The 27,715-nt window shown below is 42.4% G+C and overlaps 1 protein-coding gene across 1 annotated transcript; it reads right to left on the minus strand.

Moving 5' to 3' along the window:
• Nucleotides 1–3,833: 3,833 nt before the first annotated feature.
• Nucleotides 3,834–27,519, minus strand: UBE2L3 (ubiquitin conjugating enzyme E2 L3). The gene is made up of 4 exons (XM_081966980.1): nucleotides 27,415–27,519; nucleotides 11,769–11,864; nucleotides 6,291–6,477; nucleotides 3,834–4,253 (listed from the first exon to the last, which is right to left on the minus strand). Exons 1-4 carry the CDS (start codon nucleotides 27,439–27,441, stop codon nucleotides 4,099–4,101), a joined length of 465 nt encoding a protein of 154 aa, XP_081823106.1. The 5' UTR covers nucleotides 27,442–27,519; the 3' UTR covers nucleotides 3,834–4,098.
• Nucleotides 27,520–27,715: the final 196 nt, after the last annotated feature.

Genomic DNA, 27,715 nt, shown 5'->3' on the forward strand with positions numbered 1-27,715 from the left:
AGTCACTAGGGTTTGTGGGAGTGGCCTCTGCGAGGCCGTTCTGCGTGGATGGCAGGTACATGTGGGGTACATGTGACATGTTCTCCCCCCTTTCCCCCCTGGAAATGGTGGGGACCAGCTACACATGCGGTTAAATATTTTAGGGGAGGGCTTATTTTTCAGGGGAGGGCTTAGTTTAGCGCATGCACTCAAAAGCCCAGTTGGGAGGTCTTATTTTCGGGGAAACATGGTACTTTGACAAAAAAAAACCAAGCAAACATTGGCCAGGATAGATGACAAGAAAGTTGATTTGATTGGGAGGTGAAAAGGAAAGAGAAAGGAGAGGAAAGGGGAAGGAAGGAAAGAAAAAAAGAAAGGATTCAAACTTGGCACACGGAAGTGCAATCGTGTTATTTACACTTAATCCATTCATCAAAAAGTCATTATTTCAAAAATACCGCACAGAGAGCCCTCAACTTACCATTCATTTAGCAACCAAAATTAAAACCGAACGGAGAAAAAGTGACTTGCAGCTGGTTGTTGCACTTACAACGGCATCCCCCGGTCAAAATTGGGTCATTTGGCCTGGACACAAACCTTTTAAGCCATTATATGGCTTCGAAATCTAATCTAACAAAGCTAGTTTGTTCCTACGTACCGTACAAGCAGATGGAACAAACAAAATTGGTTTGAGCGAAGGGGCGAGTCCCATCCGCTCGTATCTCTTGCAGAAATGAAAATGGGAGGTTTTCAAAAACAGACTGGACCACCTTCGGCCTGGATATATGAGGTCTCCTGCCTTGAACAAGGGGGTTGGACTGGAAGACCTCCCGAGGTCCCTTCCAGCCCTAGAATTCTATGTTCTAAAAAATCTCCTCTCGGGTACATCGAAACAGGCGCTCCGCTATCAATCTCTTCTTCAAAATTATTCACAACCTCCCTGGTTTTGTAGGAGCCTCGTGCCATTTTGCACCTCGCTGGAAATCCTACATATTTTGAATTTCGCAGCCCCCATTTGGGGGGTGGGTGGGTAGATCTTCCCACGGGGAAAACAAAAAGGGAAAAGAAAGGAATCTCACAGAAAGAAAGTGGGAGAGGGAGGGCTGTGATATTTTAAGATGTTGTTTGACCGAAGCATGGCTATTTTAGCTGTAGATACAGCCCAGGAAATTACACTTTGGTACCCAGAAAAGGGGAAGATAATAAGGAGACTCAAGTGAAGATGAGTTTATAGTTCAGCAGTGGTTATAGCTAAAGATTGAGGGACGTGTGTTGTGTTATTTGCACAAATGCAGCTGACACTTACGGGTTGAATGCAAGAATCTGACCCACAGGGGAAAAGTTAGTAGATTGTTGTGGTTCAAATTGTGGGAGCTTCATCAGCGGAAGCTTTCAAGAAGAGACTGAACTGCCATCTGTCAGAAATGGTGTAGGGTCTCCTGCTTGAGCGGGGGGCGGGTTGGACTAGATGACCTACAAGATCCCTTCCAACTCTGTTAATCTGCTTAATCAAATTAACCAAGATAAGTAGGGGATTCTGAATGACAGTCCCTTCAATTATTCAATGTATTTTGTGTTTTTTGCATTCTCTGCTCCGTAATCACCCGTGGACATGTTTGCAATTCGACTTGAGATATTTGCAATTTAAAAAGAGAGAGACATCGACTACCGCCCTCCCCTAATATCGAAGTAAAAAAAAGGTACAAAAAAGGCATATGGAACAACTACTACTAAAATAAATTAAAAAAAAACAACATATGTACTTTTTCGATGTCATGCAAGGCAGGATTTTACACACACTTCAGCTGGACAGGTAACATTTGGCATTTTTTTTTTGTTTGTTTATTTTGAATCGGAGTGAGCGTGAATGAAACAAAGTCAGTTCCAACTTTCTGCAAATGAAGACACAAAAGTTGTGGAGATTTTGGTAATAGACAAGTGCTGGTCATCAAGCCTAAACACACAATTAAGGAAATGCAAGTGTCCATTAAGGTTTTTTTTTTTGTTTTAAACTTTAATCGCCTACCAAAGAATGTGTCTAAGAACACTTAAAACAGAGATGTTTCATACCCCAAATGATAAGGAAAAAAAAAAGAGAGAGGAGAAAACTGCCTTTTTTCTTTCTTTCTACTTTTCAAACAGAGGTACTTGGCTGTCAATCTTGTAGTTTAAAATCAAAAGCTGGAGTGGGGGGGGGGGGGGGAGAGATGGAAAGGCGGACGCAAAATAATAGCAATTAAAACTTGAAATGCTATTTCTACGGCTCTCCAACCATACATTCGTTCCCTAAAGATGGCAAAGACCGAACAAAAGATTCCAGATTCCTGAATTTTTTTTTTAAAAAAAACCCACCGGAATGCCGAGAGATCTATGAAAAGCGAAGACATGCAAAAGAGAAATGATGATTACGCACTTGGGTTTGGTTCTTCACTGCGGTTTCACAGAAATGGATTGAAATGCTCACTTAAAAGCCAGGCATTTAAAAAAAAAAACTGAGCAGCCAGGGGAGAATCACTGTGTCACATAAAGTTGCGTTTTGCCCATCCTAAAACGCGACACGACATTAAACAGGGGGGGGGGGGGTTGGATTTTCCGTGGGAAAGAATGTCACACACACCCCTTAACATGGGAGCAGGGATAGCTGGGGGGGTGGACTCAACATCGCCGAATCAATATTAACCCTAGAATGTCACATTTTCATATGCGGCGGTTATCATTATTATTGTTTTTAACAGAGAAAAGGCAACTGCTCAATTTTACAATGGGCGCGCGGGTTATTGCTTAATGGGAATTGCTTACGTTTTGGATGACAAATCGATCAAACCAATCCATTATTTGGAGAAAATTACGCTTTTGTTGTTTGCGCAGGGAAAAAGGAGTAAGTTGCAAGGATTTTTTTGTGACTAGGTTTTTGTTTTGTTCTGCCAGAACTTAAGAAGGATTTCTCCCCCGTTAAGTCTCTCAGTTAGGAAGTATATAGGAGAAGGAGCTGGATTTGGTTGGTCGGTGGGTAGATTAATTCTGTTTTGGTACCTCTTGGTCCCATATTTGAAATCCTCGCAAATGGACTCGAGACCTTCTTTATTCTAGGTAGCCTGCAGAGATACTAAAGAATAAAAGTGAGGAGTAAAATTTAAAAAGAAAAAAAAAAGGGAGGGGGGAGAAAATTAAACTCCGCTATTTCTTTGCTTAAAGAATATTTTGTGCCAAAATTTCCTCTCCCTAAACAGATCATAAGCCACGTGGTACAATTTATCCATGCACATAATGCTTGGATTTCCCCCGTTTAATAAACTTTATTGTAACCACATAAGCCAGATTTAAAACAGATCTGGGGTTGATTCTGGTGGTGGTTTTTCTTTTTGTGTACATACGGCAGATTCGTTATGTGACAAATTTAAGTTGAAGAAAGAAAGAAGAAGAAAAAAAAGCACCTTGGAGCCACATCCACGAAACAGTGCAAAGTTTTAAGACAGGGAAAACAAACAGCTCAATTTTTTCCCCGCCAAATGTCTTTCTTTCTGTTTTCTTAGAAATTAAGTATGCATGGTTTTGTTTTCTTCCGTCTTGGGGGAGTGGGGGGTTGAGGGAGGAAAGGAGGAGGGAAGGATAAGGGGCAACCAAGAAATGGGAGGGGAAAACAAAAAGAGAATTTGCAAAAGGACAATAAGAAATAACAGCCGCGACCTTCTGAATTTTAAGGGCAAAGCTATAAGCCTAAGACTTTTTTTTTCTTTTTTTTCTGATAAAATTGTGACGAGGAGAAAAAGCAAAAAAAAAGAAAAAAGAAAGAAAAGAAACAGCATTCTTTTAAAGTACATTAAAGCAGTGATTTTAAACAAAGAAAGCAGAACTAGAACATCTTAAATTTTTAATCCTTTCTTTACAGATTACCTAGACCACTTTTGATTAAGAAACAGTAGAAAGTTATTAGTTTAACAGCCACAAGTTAACACCAAGAGGTGACACTTGTCAATTTCCATAGAGTCCTGCTTTTTGTGGGTGTGTCTGAAATGCACTTCTTCAGCTCTTCTATCACACATTGCTGACATCAACTCGGTCAGGTGTATTTTTTGTTGTGGTTTTGTTGTGTTTTGTTTTGTCGTTGTTTTGTTTTTTTTAGTCCACTGGTCGTTTTTCACCATATTTCTTTGTAAACTCTTCAGCATTCTTACAGAATTTTTTACGGTCCTTAGAGTATTCTTCGGCTAAGTCGGCTCGAAGGGGATGCTCTGGTTGAGGGTCATTCACCAGTGCTATGAGGGACTGGATTACTGTCGAGAGAAAAGGGAGAAGGAAAAAAAAAGAGGAGAGTGAGGAAGAAGAAAGAGAGGGGGAAAGAAAGAAGGAAGGAGAAAAAGAGAGATCAGTGTGGGCCCCGGATAGAAAGGCAGAACCATCGATTCGCAGATCCCGAGATTTATGGATTTGTAATAAGTCGATTAAAGGTAAAGGTTCCCCTCGCACATATGTGCTAATCGTTCCCGACTCTAGGGGGCGGTGCTCATCTCCGTTCCAAAGCCGAAGAGCCAGCGCTGTCCGAAGACGTCTCCGTGGTCATGTGGCCGGCATGACTCCACGCTGAAGGCGCATGGAACGCTGTTCCCTTCCCACCAAAGGTGGTCCCTATTTTTTCTACTTGCATTTTTACCTGCTTTCGAAATGGTAGGTTGGAAGAAGCTGGGACAAGGAACGGGAGCTCACTCGGTTACGTGGCGCTAGGGATTCGAACCGCCAAACTGCCGACCTTTCTGATCGACAAGCTCAGTGTCTTAGCCCCCGAGCCACCGCGTCCCATAATAGATGATCAAATTTATTTGCCACCCGTCTCATAGTTCAGGCGGTTCTGAGCGGATGGCACTCAAATCCTTGGGAATGGCACAAGTCCTCCACAAATGTTTTCCAAAATTTCTATTTTTTAATGGAAGAGAACTGGGGAAGTCTCCAAACAAGCGACCAAAATGGTGTCGGGTACGCCATTGTGTTTAAATCCGAATTGAACGCAAACGCAAATGAAAATGTTCACCCTGTCATTGCTTTTTCAGGTTTTGGCTCCTCAACTTTGTCCTTAAAGGTTGAGTGTGGCCTTCAAGCCCATGGTTGGCTAAATAAACCACAATCGATTGGAACGTGCTAAAGCAGAATGGAAGAGATTACATTAGCAATAGCAATACTACTTAGACTTATATACCACTTCATGGTGCTTTGCAGCACTTTACAGCACTATAAACTCTCTAAGCGGTTTACACAGTCAGTCTCTTGCCCCCAACAATCTGGGTCCTCATTTTACCCACCTTGGAAGGAGGGAAGGCTGAGTCAACCTTGAGCCGGTGAGATTTGAACTGCTGAACTGCAGCTAGCAGTCAGCTGAAGTAGCCAGTAGGGCTGCCCTCTAACCCCTGCGCCACTTCGGCTCATATAGGACCATCTTCACTGGTATATTTAATTAACCGGATGGGCCACGGTAATGGCGGTATATATTCAGATTTGGGAATGGAGGAATTCTGCTCTGCGCGCGCAAAATAAGGTTGGTGCAAAGCTTTTCCTCGCAGAAACAAAGAGAGAAGCTCGGTTCTGAATCCACACGCAAGCACACGCGTGTCAATAAAAAATGCTGGATGAGGAATATCAAGCTCATCTTGGACTATTACAGGGATCGGCAACCTGTGGCTCTGGAGCCGCATGTGGCTCTTTAAATCCCTCTGCTGTGGCTCCCTGTCGCCGGTCGGCTCCACAATTGATGGGCTTTCGGTTAGGACAGGGAGAGGGAAAAGGATGCCGCACTAGGAGGAGACTCGATGGTGGGGGAACTGGACTTCCGGTTGGCTCCAGAATTCAGCGCGGGAGGGAGAGGGCCTTCCGGATAGGACCTTTGTGGCTCTTTGAGTGTTTAAGGTTGTCGACCCCTGAACTATTACAACAAACCATTTTAAGAATTGGCCGAAAGCGTACTAAAACACCTTATAGCCCCCTAGCTGGGATTTTATTCAAGAGATATGACAAATAAGGCCGATCGTACACGCCTTGAATAGTGGACAAATCGTGTTTTTTTTCCAGACGTAGCTGCCTGGAAGTCTCTCCTCTTTTTTATCCTTTGTGATAAAATTCAGATTTTTAAACTAAGCCAGGGAGGGAAGGACGAGAAAAATCAGAAGCCGTTCGCCCTCAAAAAGGGATCCCATCGCAAGGTTTAAAAAGCCCAGCGTGCTTGTGCTCCGAGATCCTGGATCCTGGGAGAAAAGCTCTTTCCAAAATGAAGAGACTCGTATAGAAATCGAGAAGCCCGAAAGGGAGGCTGGAGAATCTCTTACCTTGATCAGTTTTGGTGGCTGGTTTCCAGTTTTCAGCACTAATTACCGGCAGACAAACCTGCCCCTTTTCATCGATGTTAGGGTGATAGATTTTTGTTTTAAATGTAATCTTGGGAGGTTTGAATGGATACTCTGCAGGAAAGTTGATTTCGATTCTGAACGCCCCCTTGTCGTATGGAGGGTTGTCCTAGGGAGAGGCAACATAGAAAGTGTGAAAAGCAGCCCAAGACAACCAGAGGGTGAATTCAAAGGAAAGCTGGATGGTAAAACGGGAAAGTGGGGTCAGATACACTGTCAGGTTTCCAAAAAATGCCCTAGTTGATTCGTGAGCCTCGACTTACAACTGTTTGTTTACAGTGGCCATTCTAAGTAACGATGGCACTGAAAAAAAGTGATTTGTGACCGTTTATCACACTTGCAGCGTCCCCGTGGTCATGTGATCCAACTTCAGATGCTTGGCAACTGGCATGTACTTATGACAGTTGTAATATGATGATCTCCTCTGTAGAGTGGCGCGGTGGCCTACAGGGGGAGCTCTCACCTCGCAATCTGGAGGCTGTGAGTTCAGTCCTAGGTAGAGGGAGATATTTCTCTCTCTGGGCACAATGAAAATATATCTGCCGAACAAAACTCCGCATTGGCAACAGGAAGGGCATCTGGCCAGTAAACATTCAGCTCCATTCAGTTGCCCTGATTCCGCAGGGATTATGGGGGTCCTTAAAAGAAGATGTGATCCTCTTTTGTGACCTTCTGATAAGGAAAGTCGATGGGAAAGCCAGATTCACTTAACAGCCGTGTTGCTAGCTTAACACCTGGAGTGATTCACTTAACAACTGTGGCAAGAAAGGTTTTAAGAATGGGCAAAACTCACTTAATAGATGTTTCGCTTAGCCATGTACATTTTGGGTGCAATTGTGGCTGTAAAGCTGAGGATTACCTGTAAAGATCCGTCACTTAAAATATTTTTAATATTTTAATATTTAAAAGGACTCTTGCAGCGCGTTAGAATAGGTGGTTCAAAGTTGAGAATGGAAGGGAACAGAAAATCTTTTGTGGGTTTGTTTTACTATTAGCGATTTGTTTTTAGATCTACATCTAGTCTTTTCAAAATATTTCCTTAAGTCTCCCTTCCCTGCTTTTTTTTTTCATTGTTAGCAATCTGACTCACATTATTATTTTTTAAATACCTGATTTTAAAAAAAAAACTCACATATCGCAATCTTTATTAGCAGGATTCTGTTTGTTTTATGCAATGTCCTGAAAAAAATGGGAAGGTGGATTTCTTAATTCCACTTTGGGGTTTTTTATACTGTGTCTCTTGTTTTTATTGTTGTAAATATCTTGTTCTTAGGTTGTCAGCGGCCCGGTTAGTTTATTTAAAGACTTTAAATAAAATAAAAGTTCGCCCGTTGTTAACTTTATCCACAAAGGAAAAAGTTCACACACAGACAGATTCAATACAAATTACAGAATTGTTTACAGAAGACAGAATGGTTAGGAATTTACCGATAAAAGCCTGCAGGAAGGATTATTTTATAAAACTAGTATCTGGATAAAACAGTTGAACGACTATTATTCTTAAAGCAGTGACTTGTTAAAAATAAAAATAAAAGACACCCACAATTCTGGAACAGAATTGCAAGATACAACTTGACATTTTTTTTTTAAAAAAAGCACCTCTATTCAAATATATATATATTTTGTGTGTGTGAATGGAAAATACGCACTCCTTCATTCTGGGACAATGGAGATAAATAGAAGAGGCAGGGAATATTCAATCCTTCAGAATAAATAATTCACTCGCGGACGCAACTTTTTATACAGCTAGTCCTCGATTTACAATCACAATTGGGCCCAACATTTCTGCTGCTAAGTGAGACATTTGTGAAGGGACTTTTATCGCCTTTCACTACTATTTTTTTTTTTTTGAGACTGTTATTAAGCGAATCGCTGCATCTTATTAAGTTATATATGGTTGGGAAGTGAATATGACTTCCTCTTTGACTTTGCTTGTCAGGTGGTCACAAAAAAAAAGACACTGCAACCATCATAAATATGAGCCAGCTGCCAAACATCTGAATTTTGACCACGTTGTTAAGTGTGAGAAAGGATTGTACCATGTGTCCCTGAAAATAAGAGCGGGTATTATCTTAAAACCGGGTCTAATATTAATTTTTGCTTCAAAAGACGCATTCGGTCTTATTTTGGGGGAAATACAGTACTTGGCTGACAATCTTAATTGGGGCTTATTTCGGGGGGTGGGTGGGTGTAGGGCTTATATTACGAGCATCCTGAAAAAACATGCTAGGTTTTATTTTCGGGGAACCTCGGTACGTCACTTTTTTTCAGTGCGGTTGTAATTTTGAACAATCGCAAACTGCTGTTAAGTCCAGGACTCTCTTTCTGTAGGAGTTAAGAGGGACCCGGTTTGGTGCATTAAAAATGTTCCTTAGATGATACCAAGACGGGCAGGGGGAGCATCTCCCAATCTCAAATTGTCTTCAGTTGCCTTTGAGTTCCAACTTTTCAGCTGCTGACAGGTTGTCTCTTGGCTCAACACAAGGGGAACACCACACCAGAGCTGGGTTGCTCCCAGGAGTGGCGGCGGCAGGAGGTTGCACTAACCCGCTCGGATGCTTCTACCCAGAAGCGGTGCGCGTGTAAGCACGAGCGAACCGGTAGCAAACCGGTTAGCAGCCCACCACGGCACCACACGTTTGTATGCTACAATGTGTGCTTGTTTTGACCCAGGCTTCTTTAAAAAGCAAGAAGCGGAGTCTTGGTCCCGGCAAAACCTCTTTTATTTACACGAGTGTGAATTCCTTTCATTCAGTCAGCAAGATTTGGAAAACAGTCTTTCAGAGGAATGTTTATCCACACGCACCTTATCTCGCTGCCAGATAACTAGTTTCCAAACACAGGGCAAGGCAAAACTTGGCACAGAGGCTCTTCTAGTCACAAACAGAACTTTCCACTCTTGGAAAGACCGAAGGAATGAATTGTTTCCTGCAAAAGCCCCCTCCCCATTCGCTCCCCTTTTGTTTCCTCTGGGAGGGGCCAATCACCTCCAAGGTGTGGCTTTACTCCCAAGTCGACCCTGCTTTCTTAGTTGTTCTTGTCTTCTGGCAGCTCTGCGCATGCGCACACTGGGAACAGGCTCCAGCTGTTCCTCTGCCTCACTGCTGTCTAGCTCCCTCTCTGCCTCCGACGCAGAGCCCTCGTCCGAGCTTCCCTCAGCCCCCAGGACTGGCCCATGTTCCTCCCCAACCTCCTCACTGTCCGACTTTGCTGCCAGCTGGCGGGCGGGCCAGTGACCGTTCTTTGTTCTATGTGTCTCCTGGTACGTATTATATTGTCCCTCCAGCTTCGCCGCCTTGATTTATGCTTTGACAAAACTATTCTTGCCTTTATCGGAAGGAAATCAAAGCCTTTATCAAATGAAAAAGCCAAGTCTTAGAGGAGCAGTGTTAGAGAACTGCTTGAAACCTCCCTCCCTTTCTTTGAATTTTTCTTTTGTTTTAATAACCCTGGAATTTGATCTGCAAGGAAAGAAGAAACCGCATGACAACCAGGGGCTGTTGCCTCGCCAAAGAGACACAAAGCTTGAAATCATTTAAAAAAGTTTTAAAATTTATGCGGGGCAGATCTTCAGGCCTGGGATTTAGCTGCCCGGCTACGCAGCTAGTCCTGATGTTTGAGATTTTACCATTTGGAAAAGTGGTTCTCGGGGCCGTAAAGGAAATGGCTTTTGAAACCAAGAATGACAAGTGGGTGGTATTCCTCAACGTACGATCACAACTGAGCCCAACATTTCTGTTAAGTGAGTGGTGCCCCGTTTTACGACCTTTTTTTTTTTTTTGTTGCCACGGTTGTTAAGCGATTCACTGCAATGGTTAAATGGATCCTGCAGTCGGTAAGTGAATTCAGCTTTTCCCGTTGGCTTTTGCTCGCTGGAGGCCAGCTGGTAAGGTTACAAACGGCGATCAAATGACCCCAGGACCGTGCAACGGTCATTAAGTACCTGCCAGTTGCCGAGTGCCCAAAGTTTGATCACGTGATCATGTAACGGTCATCAGTCGTTTCTCTGTGCCGTTGTTAACTTTCAACGGTCACTAAATGAACGGCTGTTAAGTCAAGGACCGTCTTAAGAGAGCATTTCCTGTCCTGCCCAATGCCTGAGGGGATGTGAGGGATGGGTACCGATTCTGTGATAGGGAATGAAATCTAAATTTCTCGAATTAAATTCTACGTTTCCCATATTATGTTGAATGCTGGGATTCTCTGAGGGTGCTAGAAATGCCGTATTTTTCGGAGTATAAGTCGCACCTTCCCCCCCTAAAAGAGGGTGAAAATTTGGATGCATCTTATACACTGAATGTAGCCCCACCCACTCATCGTCCCCCACCCTTTGGCCTCTGCCTCCCAGAAATCTACTTTCTTGCAGCAAGCTGGGGAAAATGGGGCTTGGGAGGCTGCAATAGGCTATAGCAATCCCTGCAGCCTGAAACAGCTGATGATCGGGAGGCCCATGCTGAAATTGAAAGTGAAACTTGCTGTTTGCTCCACCAGGCAAATAGCTGGGAGGCAGAAGCAGATTTTGTTTTTTTCTTGTGCTTCTGTTTGCTGCTTGCTGCAAGAAGGTAAGTCAATAACTATAAATGCCTATAGAAGGTTCAAATTATTAGACTTATTTTTTAAAAACTGCTTTATCATTGTTCTAGATAACTTAACAAAATGAAGAAGCTTTTTAAAATAAATGCTTGAACTGAAGAGGCCCGGTGCTATTGTATCTTCTCTGAAATAGCAGAGAATAACGTATACTTCCAGAAAGCCACATCAATTTTAACAGCATCTGTACAAGTCTAGTCTGAAATGTAACACTACAAACAGTGTATATCGTCTGTACTGTTTGCTGCTTGCTGCAAGGAGGCAAATTGCTGGGAGGCAGAAGCAGATTTTCCCCCCTTGTTTTCCTCCCCAAAAGCTAGGTGCGTCTTATACTTCGGAGCGTCTTATACTCTAAATAATACAGTAAACCCACATCACCGACTCCTTGGTTGCTATTTTATCTGGCCCATTTTGAAGCTGTGAAAGAGTTGTGGGATGCTTTCGTTTTTCCTTCACATCCATTTTTTCCCTTTCTTTGCTGTGGTGTCTTGTTAGCTGCACAACAACGGGGGCTTCTCTTTTTAAGATTTAACCACCGCGCAACGATTTAGCTGTGCAGGGGCTTTATAAACTAGAAATAACTTTTCTTTTGAATGCAAAGAGGGATGGCAGCTAATTGAATTATTCGGAAACCTGCACAGAAATATTTTTTTTCTTCTTCTCCACTCTGGAAAACCCACAGATTCGCTCAACCAGTCCCGCAAGGACCAACCTAAATATTTCAGGGTGTTTTAAGGAAAATTAAAGGGTTCACAAGAGCTCTGGTGCATTTTAACAATTACAAGAGGTTGCTTTTTTTTTCACACTCACGGGAACAATAAGCCCTTGCCAAGTCAATAAGTTAGCTTCGTCCACCTGGATATTACGGAAATTCTTCATTCCACATTTGCGGATTTCTTCAAGCTCCTACAAGCAAAGCAAAGAGGGGGGAAAAGCATATTAACGACATCAGCCAATATAATTGGTTGTAATATTCAGGAAAACGTGTGTGTTGTTTTTACTTTCGTATCTTCTCAATGGAAGTCAAATTGTCCCACAGTTGGTCTTCCCCCGCTTTCTCTTCCTCTCGTCTTGCTACAGGTTTACTATAAGGACGAACGGAGGGAACAATCTGGAAAAGGCACAATTCCTCCGTTTGACTTTTCACAGGGAATTCAGACTTAATAACAGCCGGCAATCTGGCACGATGTGAGTACAGGTAGCCTTCAACCTATGACCCTAACACAGCCCAAAATTTCTCTTGCTGAATGGGACAGTTGCGAAGTGAGTTTTGCCCTGTTTTACGACCTCTCTTGCCCCAGTTGTTAAGTGAACCGCTGCGGTCGTTAAATTAATAGTGCAATTGTTAAGTGAATCTGGCTTTGTTTGTTTGTTTATTTGGATTTATATTTCCCCCACCCCCATTTATTTTGTCAGATGGTCACAAACGGGGATCGCATGACCCCGGGACGCTGCAACCATCATAAATACGAGTCAGTGGCCAAGCGCCTGAATTCTGATCTAATCTATCTAGATCTAAGAATTCAGAATTCTTAGTTAACCGTGGGGATGCTGAAAGGGTCCTAAGTGTGAACAAGGTCATCAGTTACATTTTTCAGCGCCTCTGTAACTTTGAACGGTCACTAAATGAAGCGTTGTAAGTCGAGGACTGCATGTAGAGAGTCACCTTCAGGAAGGCAATGGTAAAAACTCAGAATTTGTGTCCCTGATAAGGTGCTTGCCTTGAGTGCAGTTGGAAATTCAAAATAAAAAGATGACATAACCAGTTTCCCGGAAAATAAGACTTCCCTGGATAATAAGCTTATCGGGTTTTTGAGCGCATGCGCTAAAATAATCTCCTCCCCTGAAAATAAACTCCTCCCCCAAAAATATTCCAACGCAGCAGCAGCCATGAGGTGCCCATGCTCGCCGCCTCCTGCACCTCAAAAATAATAAGTGAATTGTTGTAAGCAACTATCCCAGATCCTTGACAACTGGCTCGTATTTATGTCGGTCGCAGTGTGAGCCCCTTTTGCGATCTCCTGACGAGCGAAGTCAATGGGGAAGCCAGATTCACTTAACAACCATGTTACTAACATAACCACTTGCTGCGATTCACTTAAAACAAATGTGGCAAGAAAAGCTGTAATACTCACTTAACAACTGTCTTGCTTAGCAATGGAAATTTTGGGCTCAGTTTCAGTCACAAGTCGAGGATTAACCCGTAGTGTGTAGCCTTAGTTATATCTTGCAGACCTCCCCGAAAGATCTCCCCGAAAATAAAGCCAAGCGCTTATTTCGGGGGGGGGGGGGGTCAAAAGAAAATAAGACCCTTGTCTTATTTTCGGGGAAAGACGGTAATATAATATAGATGGCAGGCGCCTTTCACTCTATTAAGCAATGTGTGTGAAGAGAGGTTATAATTTCTGAGTAGGCTTCAGCCCGCTTGCATCAATTAAGTTTTCCTCTTAAAATAGCTTTCTCTTAAAATAAAATAAAAAAACCCACCCCTGATTTCTCCTTATAACAACTTTTTTAAAAACTTCCATTTTTTAAACGTGCGGTTACTACATTCGGGGCAACGACAGATTTTAATCAAGTCATTCAGCTTGGCAGATCGTTCTAGAGATAGTTGCTTACAACAGTTCACTAAGCAACTCTTCAAAGTTACAACAGCACTGGGGGGAAAAAAGCAACTTTGCCTGTCAGATGGTCGCAAAAGAGGATCAGGTGCTCCCGGGACACTGGGACTGTCATAAATACAGGTCAGTTGCCAAGCATCTGAATTTTGATCATTTTTGTCACGGAGATGTTGCAATGGTGATAAATGTGAAAAACCATCCTTTCCCCCCCCCCGTGTCGTCGAGGCTTCAAACGGTCACTAAATGAACTGTCGTAAGTCGAGGACTGCTTGTACAATCAGCTGTTCATGCCAGATTGTCACAAAGAAGAGGGAGTCAAGCTATTCTCCAAAGCACCCGAGGGCAGAACAAAAAGCAACGAATGGAAACTAACCGAGGAGAGAAGCAACCTGGAACTAAGGAGGAATTAATTAACAATTAATTAATCAGTGGAACAGCTTGCCACCGGACGTTGTGACAGCTCCATCACTGGAGGATTTTTAAGAAGAGGTTGGACAGCTGTTTGCCTGAAATGATATAGGTTTTCCTGCCTGAGCAGGGGGTTGGACTAGAAGACCTCCAAGGTCCCTTCCAACTCTGCTATTTTGTTAATTCAGATTATATCAAGTGTTTTCTGCACCCAGAAAGGAGCATCGCACAGAAATATTCCCTGCAATTCCTTACAACTGCAGCCAACGTAAGGCAAGTAGCCGTAACTGAAAAACCAAAGAAAAAATTTAAAAAGAACAAGAATGAGAAGAAATTAACTGAAATAAGAATTATACCCTTATCTAGGGGGAAAAAAACCCTTCTCTTCAAACGAGCATGTAACCAACCTTACAGCCTAAAGCAGGAGTGTCCAAACTTGGGAACTTTAAGACTTGTGGACTTCAGCTCCAGAATTCCCCAGCCAGCATGGCTGGCTGGGGAATTCTGGGAGTTGAGGTCCACAAGTCTTAAAGTTCCCAAGTTTGGACACCCCTGGCCTAAAGAAATTGCCCCATGACGTGGGAAAGAAGGACTTGTTTTTTTAAAACTAGGAGCACCACTCCTATAGTTAGCAAAGGCTCTCGTCGCACATATGTGCTAGGCTTTCCCGACTCTAGGGGGCTTTGAAACGGAGATGAGCACCGCCCCCTAGAGTCGGGAAAGACTAGCACATATGTGCGAGGGGAACCTTTGCCTTAGTAAGCTTACTGCTAACAAAAACAGACATTTCTCATGGGCCAGCAGTGTACAAATCTTGCCTTGGTTTCATGGGTGTGCCTGATGCATTCAGCTTTATGCAGGCATTCAGCCGAGTAAATGTTTGACAATTTAGTTGCGCGGGCAAACAGTAATAAACCAGCTTGCTGTTGCCTCGTCTTGAAGGCAGAAATCCAAAGCCAAATTAAGAGTCTTGAATGCTCTGAATTCAAGAAGCGGGGGGGGGGGGGGGGAAACAAGGCGAGAGATCTTAAAACTCGGTCACTCACTGAGCCTGCCAGTTCAGCGATCAGGAATTTCCCAAGGAGTTGGCATCAGCCCCTGGCAGCGTTAAAGACGATGTCGTAATTCTGTGGCTAGGAAAGTTTTAGCTATGTGTCACCCTTTGCTGGTGATAAATATCCAGCGTTCCGTACATTACACTTCCTGTACAAGTTTACGCAGAGTTTCAGCCGAACCCGGGCCAATTTATCTTGCTCCTTTTAGAAACCGAAATGAAAAGAAAATGCCACAGGATACGGCACGAGTCAAAAAGAGGGCTGGGAAAATATCTACAGACCCCTCGCATCCTGGACGCAAATTGATTCAACTTCTGCCCTCAAAACGACGCTATAGGGCACTGCACACCAGCACAAATAGACACAAGGATCGTACAACCATAGAGTGTACTTCCAGAGCGGCATCCATCCTCCGTGCTTTGAAAAAAAAAACCCAAGCAGCGGACGGCGCCAGCAACCGAGATGCCGTTCACGCGAGCGGAAAAGCCGCTGCGCAACCCCTCTCTCCAGCCATGCAGAGCCCCATTCACTCACCTAGGGGCATTCCAAAGGCACCGAGCCGCGGGAAGCGGAGGGCGGCGAACAGGCGCTCGCGTTGCTTGGTGCCTTCCGGGTGCTGCTAGGTCGGTCAGCGGCGCTGTACCCGGCTGGCAAGGGGGGGTGCCGGGGCGGCTGCTCGCGAGCTTGGTCACCTCATGGCTGCTGTGTTGCTGCTGCGACAGCGCAACACAGCCATTCGACCCTGAGGCTGTGCCCGGCTCTTCGGGAACCCAGTCGCAAGGGAGCAGCCGCCCGGCAACCCAAAAATAATAAGCCCTCCCCTTTAATAAGCCCAAGGCCATATTTCGTGGGTCAAAAAAATATAAGACCCTGTCGTATTTTCGGGGAAACATGGTAGATAGATGATAGATAGATAGATAGATGGTATAGATAGATGGAGATATAGAGATATAGAGATATAGAGATATAGAGATATAGATAGATAGATAGATAGATAGATAGATAGATAGATAGATAGATGATATAGATATAGAGATATAGAGATATAGAGATATAGAGATATAGATAGATAGATAGATAGATAGATAGATAGATAGATAGATAGATATGGTATAGAGAGATGATATAGATATATAGAGATAGAGATAGATAGATAGATAGATAGATAGATAGATAGATAGATAGATAGATAGATAGATAGATGGTATAGATAGAGATATAGAGATATAGAGATATAGATCGATGATAGATAAGAGATAGATGGCATAGAGAGATGATATAGATATAGAGATATAGAGATATAGATAGATAGATAGATAGATAGATAGATAGATAGATATGGTATAGAGAGATGATATAGATATATAGAGATAGAGATAGATAGATAGATAGATAGATAGATAGATAGATAGATAGATAGATAGATAGATGGTATAGATAGAGATATAGAGATATAGAGATATAGATCGATGATAGATAAGAGATAGATGGCATAGAGAGATGATATAGATATAGAGATATAGAGATATAGAGATATAGATAGATAGATAGATAGATAGATAGATAGATAGATAGATATGGTATAGAGAGATGATATAGATATATAGAGATAGAGATAGATAGATAGATAGATAGATAGATAGATAGATAGATAGATAGATAGATAGATAGATGGTATAGATAGAGATATAGAGATATAGATCGATGATAGATAAGAGATAGATGGCATAGAGAGATGATATAGATATAGAGATATAGAGATATAGAGATATAGATAGATAGATAGATAGATAGATAGATAGATAGATAGATAGATAGATAGATATGGTATAGAGAGATGATATAGATATATAGAGATAGAGATAGATAGATAGATAGATAGATAGATAGATAGATAGATAGATAGATAGATAGATAGATAGATAGATAGATGGTATAGATAGAGATATAGAGATATAGAGATATAGATCGATGATAGATAAGAGATAGATGGCATAGAGAGATGATATAGATATAGAGATATAGAGATATAGAGATATAGATAGATAGATAGATAGATAGATAGATAGATAGATAGATAGATAGATAGATAGATAGATAGATAGATAGATATGGTATAGAGAGATGATATAGATATATAGAGATAGAGATAGATAGATAGATAGATAGATAGATAGATAGATAGATGGTATAGATAGAGATATAGAGATATAGAGATATAGATCGATGATAGATAAGAGATAGATGGCATAGAGAGATGATATAGATATAGAGATATAGAGATATAGATAGATAGATAGATAGATAGATAGATAGATAGATAGATAGATAGATAGATAGATAGATAGATAGATAGATATGGTATAGAGAGATGATATAGATATATAGAGATAGAGATAGATAGATAGATAGATAGATAGATAGATAGATAGATAGATAGATAGATAGATAGATGGTATAGATAGAGATATAGAGATATAGAGATATAGATCGATGATAGATAAGAGATAGATGGCATAGAGAGATGATATAGATATAGAGATATAGAGATATAGATAGATAGATAGATAGATAGATAGATAGATAGATAGATAGATAGATAGATAGATAGATAGATATGGTATAGAGAGATGATATAGATATATAGAGATAGAGATAGATAGATAGATAGATAGATAGATAGATAGATAGATGGTATAGATAGAGATATAGAGATATAGAGATATAGATCGATGATAGATAAGAGATAGATGGCATAGAGAGATGATATAGATATAGAGATATAGAGATATAGAGATATAGATAGATAGATAGATAGATAGATAGATAGATAGATAGATAGATAGATAGATAGATAGATAGATATGGTATAGAGAGATGATATAGATATATAGAGATAGAGATAGATAGATAGATAGATAGATAGATAGATAGATAGATAGATAGATAGATGGTATAGATAGAGATATAGAGATATAGAGATATAGATCGATGATAGATAAGAGATAGATGGCATAGAGAGATGATATAGATATAGAGATATAGAGATATAGAGATATAGAGATATAGATAGATAGATAGATAGATAGATAGATAGATGATAGAGGATATTTTAAATACAACCACAATCACTCCATGCACACGCTAGTTTTTTTCTTTTTCTTTCTTTTTTCGTTTCTGTTATAATTTTGCACCAGTGAGGTTAAAACCAATTTTGTTGTATTTAAGTACAACGACAATAAAGATTATACTTATACTTATATATACATAAAAGATAGATAGATGATAGATAAATAGATAGATGATAGAGATAGATAGATGGATGATAGAGATATAGAAATATAGATAGATGATAAATAGATACATAGATACGTAGAGGATAGACAGACAGAGAGAGAGAGATAAACAAACTTTATGAGCTCAGCTAACAAGGCTTATTCAATAAACCACAGTTTTAAAGTGACAACAATGCTAGGCCAAAACTAAATAGTGCCACCGGTATGCCAACAATCTTCAGTTTTGCATTTTCTTTCCATCAAACTGCTAAATTCTAAATTAGGATCTAATTTTTTTTAGCACAGGACAAAAAGGAGATGCTCAGATGCTAATGGACTCAACTTCTACTAGACAAAGTTACCTTTCTCTTCAAGATCCTGGTTCACATCTTGGGGGGCACTTCTGAATTCAGGCTGAAATGCCATTCCAATATTCGAATATGCCTGATCAATGAAGACCGGTTACTCAGCTACACTCATGGCTGAAAATATCAGGAGTGGCCGGAGTAAGACATGTATCTAAAGTTATATCTTGTTTCGAATGGTTAAATTCTGATGTTTCAAGCTTCTTGTAAAATATATATTTATAAGTTTTTATTGGACCGGAAAGCTAAGAGCCAGACCGATGTTTCTCAACGCTGCCAGCTTTAAGATGCATGGACTTCAACTCCCAGATGTCCCAGCCTGGCTGGGGAATTCTGGGAGTTGATATCCACAAAAGGTTGAGCAAAAAGAAGGACTAGGGGAGACATGATAGCAGTGTTCCAAGATCTCAGGGGCTGCCACAAAGAAGAGGGAGTCAAACTATTCTCCAAAGCACCTGAGTGTAGAACAAGAAGCAATGGGTGGAAACTAATCAAGGAGAGAAGCAACTTAGAACTAAGGAGAAATTTCCTGACAGTGAGAACAATTAATCAGTGGAACAGAAGTTGCCTCCAGAAGTTGTGAATGCCCCAACACTGGAGGCTTTTAAGAAGATGTTGGATAGCCATTTCTCTGAAACGGTATAGGGTTTCCTGCCTAGGCAGGGGGTTGGACTAGAAGACCTCCAAGGTCCCTTCCAACTCTGTTATTCTATTCTATTCTATTCTATTCTATTCTATTCTATTCTATTCTATTCTATTCTATTCTAAAAGACTTGGTAACTGTCTCCTGCTTTATATCCTTCCATTGAGAACGAGTGAGAACCATCAACCCGTGGAGCAGAAGTTATGGGAGCTTCATCCCCAGAGGCTTTCAAGAAGAGATTGGCCAGAAAAAGGGGGTAGGGTCTCCTGCCTGGGGCAGGGGGTTGCACTAGATGACCTATAAGGTCCCTTCCACCTCTGTCCATCTGAAACTGAGCTACACAACCTGGCTATAAAAACCCATGCAATGGTTTTGTTTCAATGTCTACTCTGTTCCCTGGATCTATGGATTAAGTTATGGATTAAAATAACTGATTGGGGGGGGGGGGAGCGGCCACAGTGCAGGAAGTCCTCAACTTGCAACAGCTCGTTTAGTGACCGTTCAAAGTCACAACGGCACGGAAAAAAAGTTGACTTGGGACTGTTTTGCATCCGCAGCAGCCTCCTCGTGGTCACCTGATTTACGTTCAGATCCTTGACAACTGGTTCCTATTTAGGACGGTCGCAGGGTGATCTGCTTTGGCGACCTCCCGACAAGCAGAGTCAATGGGGAAGCCAGGTTCACTTAACGACCATGTTACTAACTTAACAGTTGCAGTGATTCGCAACTGGGGTATTCAATTGACATCAAGATGTGGAACACTAAAGGAGGATAACTATTATAAGGTGAGAAAACAAATAGAAATAGACTTGGAAAGATGGAAAAACCTACCATTATCACTGAGAGATAAAGATGAATATATTACCAAAATTGCTATACCTATTCCAAACAATACCGATAAAACTAGAGAAAACAATTCTTTGCAAGTATGAACAAAATAGTGGGGAAATATATATGACCAGGGACAAAAAGCAAGAATTAATATAAAAATGTTACAAGATGCAAGGATTCGAGGCGGATTTGGATTACCAAACTGGGAACTGTACTACCAAGCAGCGGGTCTAGCTTGGAGGAAAGAATGGATTTTACTGAGAAATACAAGATTATTGACACTGGAGGGGCATGATTTGCAACTGGGTTGGCATGCTTTTTTCTGGTATACTAAAAGTAGGGCACATGGCTATTTTCAAAGACATTATGTAAGGAATGGATTATTAACTGGTTCGTATTTATGACGGTCACAGGGTGATCTGCTTTGGCGACCTCCCGACAAGCGGAAGTCAACGGGGTGTTACTAACTTAACGACCGTGTTACTAACTTAACAGACGCAGAAATTTGCTTAGCAACTCTGACAAGGAAGGTGATAGAATGGGGCAAAACTCACTTAACAACTGTCTTGCTTAGCAATGGAAATTTTGGGCCCCATTTCAGTTGTAAGTCGAGGATTTAACCTGTGGTGTGTAGCCTTAGTTATATCTTACAAGTTTTCCCAATGCCTGAACGTTTTAATCCACCACCGAAAAGTCACGTTCTGGGAATAAAAGAAAGAAAGTTAATGTTGATCACTTAAAACCTCTGGGAGGCATCGGAGTTTTCTTGTTATTATCCTTCCGTGGGGGGAAACCTTTTATTTATCTAGGGGTTTTGAAATGAAAATAGATTTTGACTACTCTATTGCAAAAGATGATTGCTTGTGGTTTTTGTTTTTAAACCGATAAGGTTACATTTTATGTTTGTTGACTGTTGTTAAGTAAGAAAAATAAAGGAAAAAAAAACCGAAGAAAAGCTCAAACTACGGGTAGTCCTCAACTTACAGCAGCTCATTGAGTGACCGTTCAAACTTGCAACGGCACTCGACTTATGACTGTTTTTCATACTTACGACTGTTGCTGCATCCCCCCGGTCATGGCATCAAAGTTCAAATGCCTGGCAACTGACTCGTATTTATGACGGCCGCAGTGTCCCGGGGGTGGGTGGGTGGGTGGGTCACGCCATCCCCTTTTGCGACCTTCCAAAGTCAATGGGGGAAAACCAGATTCGCTTAACAACCGTGTGATTAATTTCACAGCTACATCAATTCGCTTAATAATTGACGGCCAAAAAAAAAAAGACGCAAAATGGGGCAAGCTCACTTAACAAATGTTTCACGTAGTGACAAAAAGTTTGGGCTGCCTGCAGTCTCTTGGTTTCCTCATCAATTTCTAAAATTGAAGCAGGCTGTGAGGATTTCAGGGAGTGGCAGTTAAGATACAAATGATCTCATCAACAGGTAACAGCAATTTCCTAGCTCCAGTGTCCTTGTTAGAAAAATGAAATAAGTGCAATCTCCAGGAAACATTCACTGTGCTGTCTAAAAGTCTCCTTGTTCTGAGAAGGATGCTCTTATTATTTATAATAAAGTTAACACCACTTTATAAGGCCTTGGGAAGGCCACACTTGGAATCCTGCATTCAGTTTTGGTCGCCACGATGTAGAAAAGAGATGGAGACTCTAGAAAGAGTGCAGAGAAGAGCAACAAAGATGATTAGGGGACTGGAGACTAAAACATACGAAGAACGGTTGCAGGAACTGGGCATGTCTAGCTTAAGAGAAAGAAGGACTAGGGGAGACAGGATAGCAGTCTTCCAATATCTCAGGGGTTGCCACAAAGAAGAGGGAGTCAAACTATTCTCCAAGGCACCTGACGGCAGGACAAGAAGCAATGGGTGTAAACTAATCAAGGAGAGAAGCAACTTAGGAGAAATTTCCTGAGTTAGAACAATTCATCAGTGGAACAGAAGTTGCCTCCAGAAGTTGTGAATGCCCCAACACTGGAAGTCTTTAAGAAGATGTTGGATAGCCATTTGTCTGAAACGGTATAGGGTTCCCTGCCTAGGCAGGAAATTTCTGATAATGTCGATTATTGGTGGACTGCAGCCTGCTTCATTCCTGACAGGGTGGATATGATTTAAATCAAGTCAGTTTAAATCACGATTAAAAAGGCTTGATTAAAATTAACTTGACTAAAATCATAATTTTTAAATAGCAACTGTCATCTCTTTCCCGCAGCAGCTCCTCCTCTGACCCACTGTTGACTGACCTCACAGTCCCAATATTGCCGAATATATAGCCTCATGCTACACAATGAAGCTCCATTTTATGCTGAATAAATGAAATTTTTAATATATATTAAATAGAAAACTATCTTTAGATAAATTTTTATTCCAAAAGCCTTTTATTAAAATGAATTTGATTTTTTAAAAATCCAATTTAAATTAAACAATCTGATTTAAATTTTAAAAAACTGATTTTAATTTTTTTTTTAAATGATTTTTATCCACCCTGATTCTTGGTGACTTAACCACGATATTTAGCCTTAGGTATGCTGGAGTATCACATCTGCAAGGTTGAAGATTCAACAATTCCTGCCTAAAGGAAGTTGGTGTTTAATAACCAGGTTTAGTAACTTCTACTTTGTAATTAATTCTGCTCCCCATATACAACGTGAGATCAAAATCACCTCTCCACTCTGGATCTACTGGGTAATAATTCTGGCTGGTAGCTTTCTTATCAGCCCAACTGCGAACTTACGATGTTCTCAGCGTGAGGCTAAGACCATGAGTAATAATGCTGCTGAGAATGCCTCACAGGAAACGTGAGATATAAGTGTAATAAAATAAATAAACTTCCATTTAGACATCTGTATGCAAATGAGCGTGGGAGGAAGGATGAACTGCAGAATTACAATTCTGAATGCGTCTTCTCTTGGTGAGGTGATCCCAAACTTTTATAGCACATAATTCCTCTTTGTGACATTTTAAAAAAAAAAGTCACAAGTTCAGGAACACAAGCCAGGTCTGTATCAAAAACGGTTTATGATAAAGTGAGCCAAAGATTCAGAAACTTTCCGAGGTTCTGATCGTCTTGTCAACTCTGCCAGGAATTAATATTAACATGGCAGGCTTGAATTATAGAACTAATGAGCAAATCAGCTGTTTAATATCCTGTGCTACTTAAGGGCACAACGATTAAAGGGAGGGGTCCAATTTCCTCAGATAATTTCTGTGATTATAAGCAAACAATGTTTGATTCATTTACGCCTCTGTATCCCACCTTTGTTATTTTTATAAATAACACAAGGATATGTAACATATCCTTACACTGGATATGTAAGGCAGTAAACATATCCAATGTAAAGATACACATATTTGCACATATGTGCTAGTTGTTCCTGACTCTAGGGGGCGGTGCTCATCTCCGTTTCAAAGCCGAAGAGCCAGCACTATCCGTAGATGTCTCCGTGGTCATGTGGCCGGCATGACTCAACGCCAAAGGCGTAAGGAACGCTGTTCCCTTCCCACCAAAGGTGGCTCCTCTTTTTCTACTTGCATTTTTTACGTGCTTTCGAACTGCTAGGTTGGCAGAAGCTGGGACAAGTCACGGGAGCTCACTCCGTTACGCGGCGCTAGGGATTTGAACCGCTGAACTCCGGACCTTTGATGGACAAGCTCAGCGTCTTAGCCACCAAGCCACCGCCTTCCTGGTAGTACTCTGAAGTGTGTTAATTGTATATCACCCTTGCATCTGGGTTGGGAATGTATTAAAATTCAGCATATGTTTTGCATGCAGAATTGCCATGGACTCTTAAAGTATCTTCTCCCTTTTTCAGTTTAGGTATTTCAGGAACTGTACATTACAGGTAGTCCTCGTCTTATGACAATTGAGGCCAAAAAGTTTCTATTGCTAAATGAGACAGTGGTTAAATGAGCTTTGCCCCATTTTTATGACCTTTTGTTGCCACAGTTGTTAAGTGAATGACTGCAGGTATTAAATTATGGTGATTGTTAAGGGAGTTTGGCTTCCCCTTCAACATTGCTTGTCAAAGGGAATCACAGGATCCCGGGACATTACAACTGTCATAAGTACATGCCAGTTGCCAAGCATCTGATCACATGACCACGGGGACGGTGCAATGTAAGAATGAAAAAAAAGTCATAAATCATTTTTTTCAGGCCGTTGTAACTCTGAGCAGTCACTAAACTGTTGCAAGTTGAGGACAACCTGTATTAGTTATAAATGTGCAAGTGAACAGAGGGTTAGAAACAGAAAAGGCCAGACTCTTTAAGGAAATTACTACTTTTGTTGTTAACTGCAAGGATATTGCTTTGACATATGAGTGCCTAAGCGAGCAATTGGAATAAAGCACAGAGTACACCACAAAATTAATAATATGGACTATTATTTGTAAAATCTATTTTTTCCCTTCTCCAAGTTTACAGAAACACAAACCCGGACTACTCTGTAGGTGGATGAATGTGGGAGAAATGTTTAATTTCAAGCAGGATTGATGAGAATTATATCCAATTAGTGACATCATTATTTGAAGTCCAAGTATTTCTCGAATTCTTCTAACTAAATCTTGTTCATGGAGTTTTGAAACGTTAAAGAGGTTTATCCCAAATCTGTAATCCTATATAAAACTATATAAAAGGAAAAGAATGAGAGATTTAAACCTCCTAAAGCAAAAAGCTGAATCAAAGTGTGATAGACAACTTCACATCTGTGCTGTTATGACACGACGTTAGCAAAAGCTTTACCTGAATATTAAAAACAAAAACTCCTATTAACGGCAAGGAATATACCCATAAAAGGCCCATTCCGAAACTTCTAATCTAGATCTTTTTAAGAGCCATGGAACAAAATCTGCAACAGAGCAATGGGTCTAGTTGCAAAGTTATCTTCCCATTTCCCAAACCTCACGTGCTACAGAGGCTGAAGTTAGAAAGTGAAAATAAAGTAGATAGCCTGCTATAAAAAGAATGAAAGTGAAAATGCATCTCAGACTCATGTATGTGATGCCAAAGCGTGTTTCTTACTACCTTCTGACATTTTGAGTTTATGCTTACTGCGTTACCTGGAAATAACCCACACTGGATTATTTGACACAAATGCGGATAGATTTTAACACGTGTAAACCCCATTCAGCTAAGTGTATCGTTATGTCTATACGACTTGTATTTACTCCCTGCCAGTTTATTATTTTTAAGATCCAAACGGGCTGCTCTGTTGCCTTTATTCTGGCAAACCTGTTCTTATGGGATGTTGCACTATACATAATCCAGGAAGTTAATAAATCCACTCCTTTTACATTGTCTTCCTGTGGCTGAACAAAGCAACTCCGGGGACCTGAAAGCTTTAGGATGAGCACATTAAAGAAACGAAAACCAACCCAACCATGTCTCCTGCAAACATAAGTTTTTGCACAATAGCATTCAGCGGGTCAGTTAAGGCTACATTCCCACAATCGTGCATAGTGTTAACCTTAGTTTAGAGGAGTGTGTATGTGATTTAGCATACTGTGTGAAGCAGACAACTTGCTTATAATGTCATTCCATTTACTATCTGATACTAGAAAACAGATTATTTAAATTTAAGAAAAGCTTTGAGGGGCTGAGGATGGGGGAAAGTGCTCCTTAAGCTTGGTTGTTTTCTCGTAGACATTTCATGACCCAACTAGGTAGCCTCCTCAGTGTTAAAAGAGAGTGGGGTTGGAATGTGGAGGAGGAGGAGGAGGGCAATGACTGTAGAGACCTTGGTGCTCTCTGAGATTAATTGTTTTCTTGCAGACATTTCATTACCCAACCAGGTAACATCAACAGCGCTAGTAAAGAGTAGGGTTTGCTCTCAGTTTATATTCTAACCCCACTCCTTGCTAATACTAATAATGTTACCTAGTTTGGTAGTGAAACGTCTGAAAGAGGACAACCAAGCTGAGAGACCACCAAATCCTCTTTTTCCTCTTCTCTTCCTTCTCTCTGCAACCCTCCCTCCCCCTTCCTCCTAGCCCTGCTGATGTTACCTAGCTGGGTCACGAAAGGTTGTCAGGAAGAAAACCACCCAGCTCAGAGACCACCAAGAACCCCATAGTTGTTTTCCTTCCTTCTCTCCCCCCCCCCAACCCCCTTCTCTCCTAGCCTTGATGATGTTACCTAGTTTGGTCACGAAATGTTGACAGGAAGAAAACCACCCAGCTCAGAGAGCACCGAGGGTGGTTGGTTTCCTTTTCCTCAACTTAGAGGATCTCCTGGTGGTTCCCTTTTCCCCAGCTCAGAGAGAACCCAGTCCTCAACCTAGAGGATCCCCTGGTGGTTCCCTTTCCCTCAGCTCAGAGAGCACTGAGGATCTCCTGGTGGTTCCCTTTTCCCTGGCTCAGAGAGGACCAGGATGTCCTGGTGGTTCCCTTTCCCGCAACTCAGAGAGAACCCAGTCCTCAACCTATAGGATCTCCTGGTGGTTCCCTTTCCCCCAGCTCAGAGAGCACTGAGGATCTCCTGGTGGTTCCCTTTTCCCTGGCTCAGAGAGGACCAGGATGTCCTGGTGGTTCCCTTTCCCCCAGCTCAGAGAGAACCCAGTCCTCAACCTATAGGATCTCCTGGTGGTTCCCTTTCCCCCCTCCCCTCCCCTTTCCCAAGAAACGAGATTCTCCCTTGTCCCAAGGAAGGACCTTTGGGCTGGCGAATGCGGGTGAGTGGGGAAGAGAAGGCAGGCATCCCAGCTGGGGACCTCCGAGGCTTTGGCCCAACGCCGCTTTCGTAACGTCAGGAGGCGCCGCCGCCCATCCGAAGAGGCGGGGAGGGGGGGGGAGGAGGGCAGGAGTGGGGAGACGCCCCTCCCTCCCTCTTTTTCTCTCCCCCCGCCCCATTTGAACCCCCCTCCTCCTCCTCGACGGGGGGGGGGCTGTTTCCAAGCTGGGATGTCCCGCTTTGCTTAGTCACCCGGCGGGACCCCCCCTCCCTCGCCGGGAAGGAAGTGAGAGCCCCCCCCCACCCCAATTCACCCCCCAAAGCCCCCCCTCAATCGGCGCGGCCCCGCGAGGGGCGTCCGCACGCCCGGGCCTCCTCCTCCTCCTCCCCTCCCCCCCCCCGCCCGCCCGCTTCAGGCACCGGCGGAAGCGCGGCCCCGTCAGCCGGCGGGGCGCCGTCTCTGAAGCGAGCGGGCCCCGAAAGACCCCGGCGCCCTCCCGCCAGCTGCCCCCTCCCGGGACCCCCGCCCGTCCCCGCGCGCGCGCCCGCCCCGTCGCCGGCCCGGCGGCCTCAGCCTGGATGTTACCTTCATCAGCCTCCTGCTGGCCGCCATCTTGGATCTGCTGCCGCTGCCCCACAATGCATGGCGGCGGCGGCGGCGCTTCCTGGAAAGGCCGGGCGGGCGGGCGCGAGGAACAGGGTGCGCTGCCCCCGAGGAGGGGCTGGGCTTTTGCCGGTCGGGCGGGCGGCTGGGGAAAAGAGGAGGAGGAGGAGGGAGGAAGGGGGAAAAAGAAGGAGAAGAAAGGGGAGGAAGGAGAAGAAGAAGAAAGGAGAGGGGGAGGAGGAGAAAGAAAAAGAAGAAGAAAAGAGGGGAGAAGAAGAAAGGA

Source organism: Natrix helvetica (genome assembly GCF_964273705.1).
Source record: "Natrix helvetica genome assembly, chromosome: 14".
Lineage (NCBI taxonomy): Eukaryota > Metazoa > Chordata > Lepidosauria > Squamata > Natricidae > Natrix > Natrix helvetica.

Excerpts from the sequence above, each read along its gene's own strand:
- UBE2L3 (XM_081966980.1), bottom strand. The coding sequence starts at position 27,441 with ATGGCGGCCAGCAGGAGGCTGATGAAG. Across the intron at positions 11,865-27,414 it reads CCAGCAGGAGGCTGATGAAG|GAGCTTGAAGAAATCCGCAA; the intron begins GTAACATCCAGG and ends CTTTGCTTGTAG. Across the intron at positions 4,254-6,290 it reads AGCCACCAAAACTGATCAAG|TAATCCAGTCCCTCATAGCA; the intron begins GTAAGAGATTCT and ends TTCTCTCGACAG.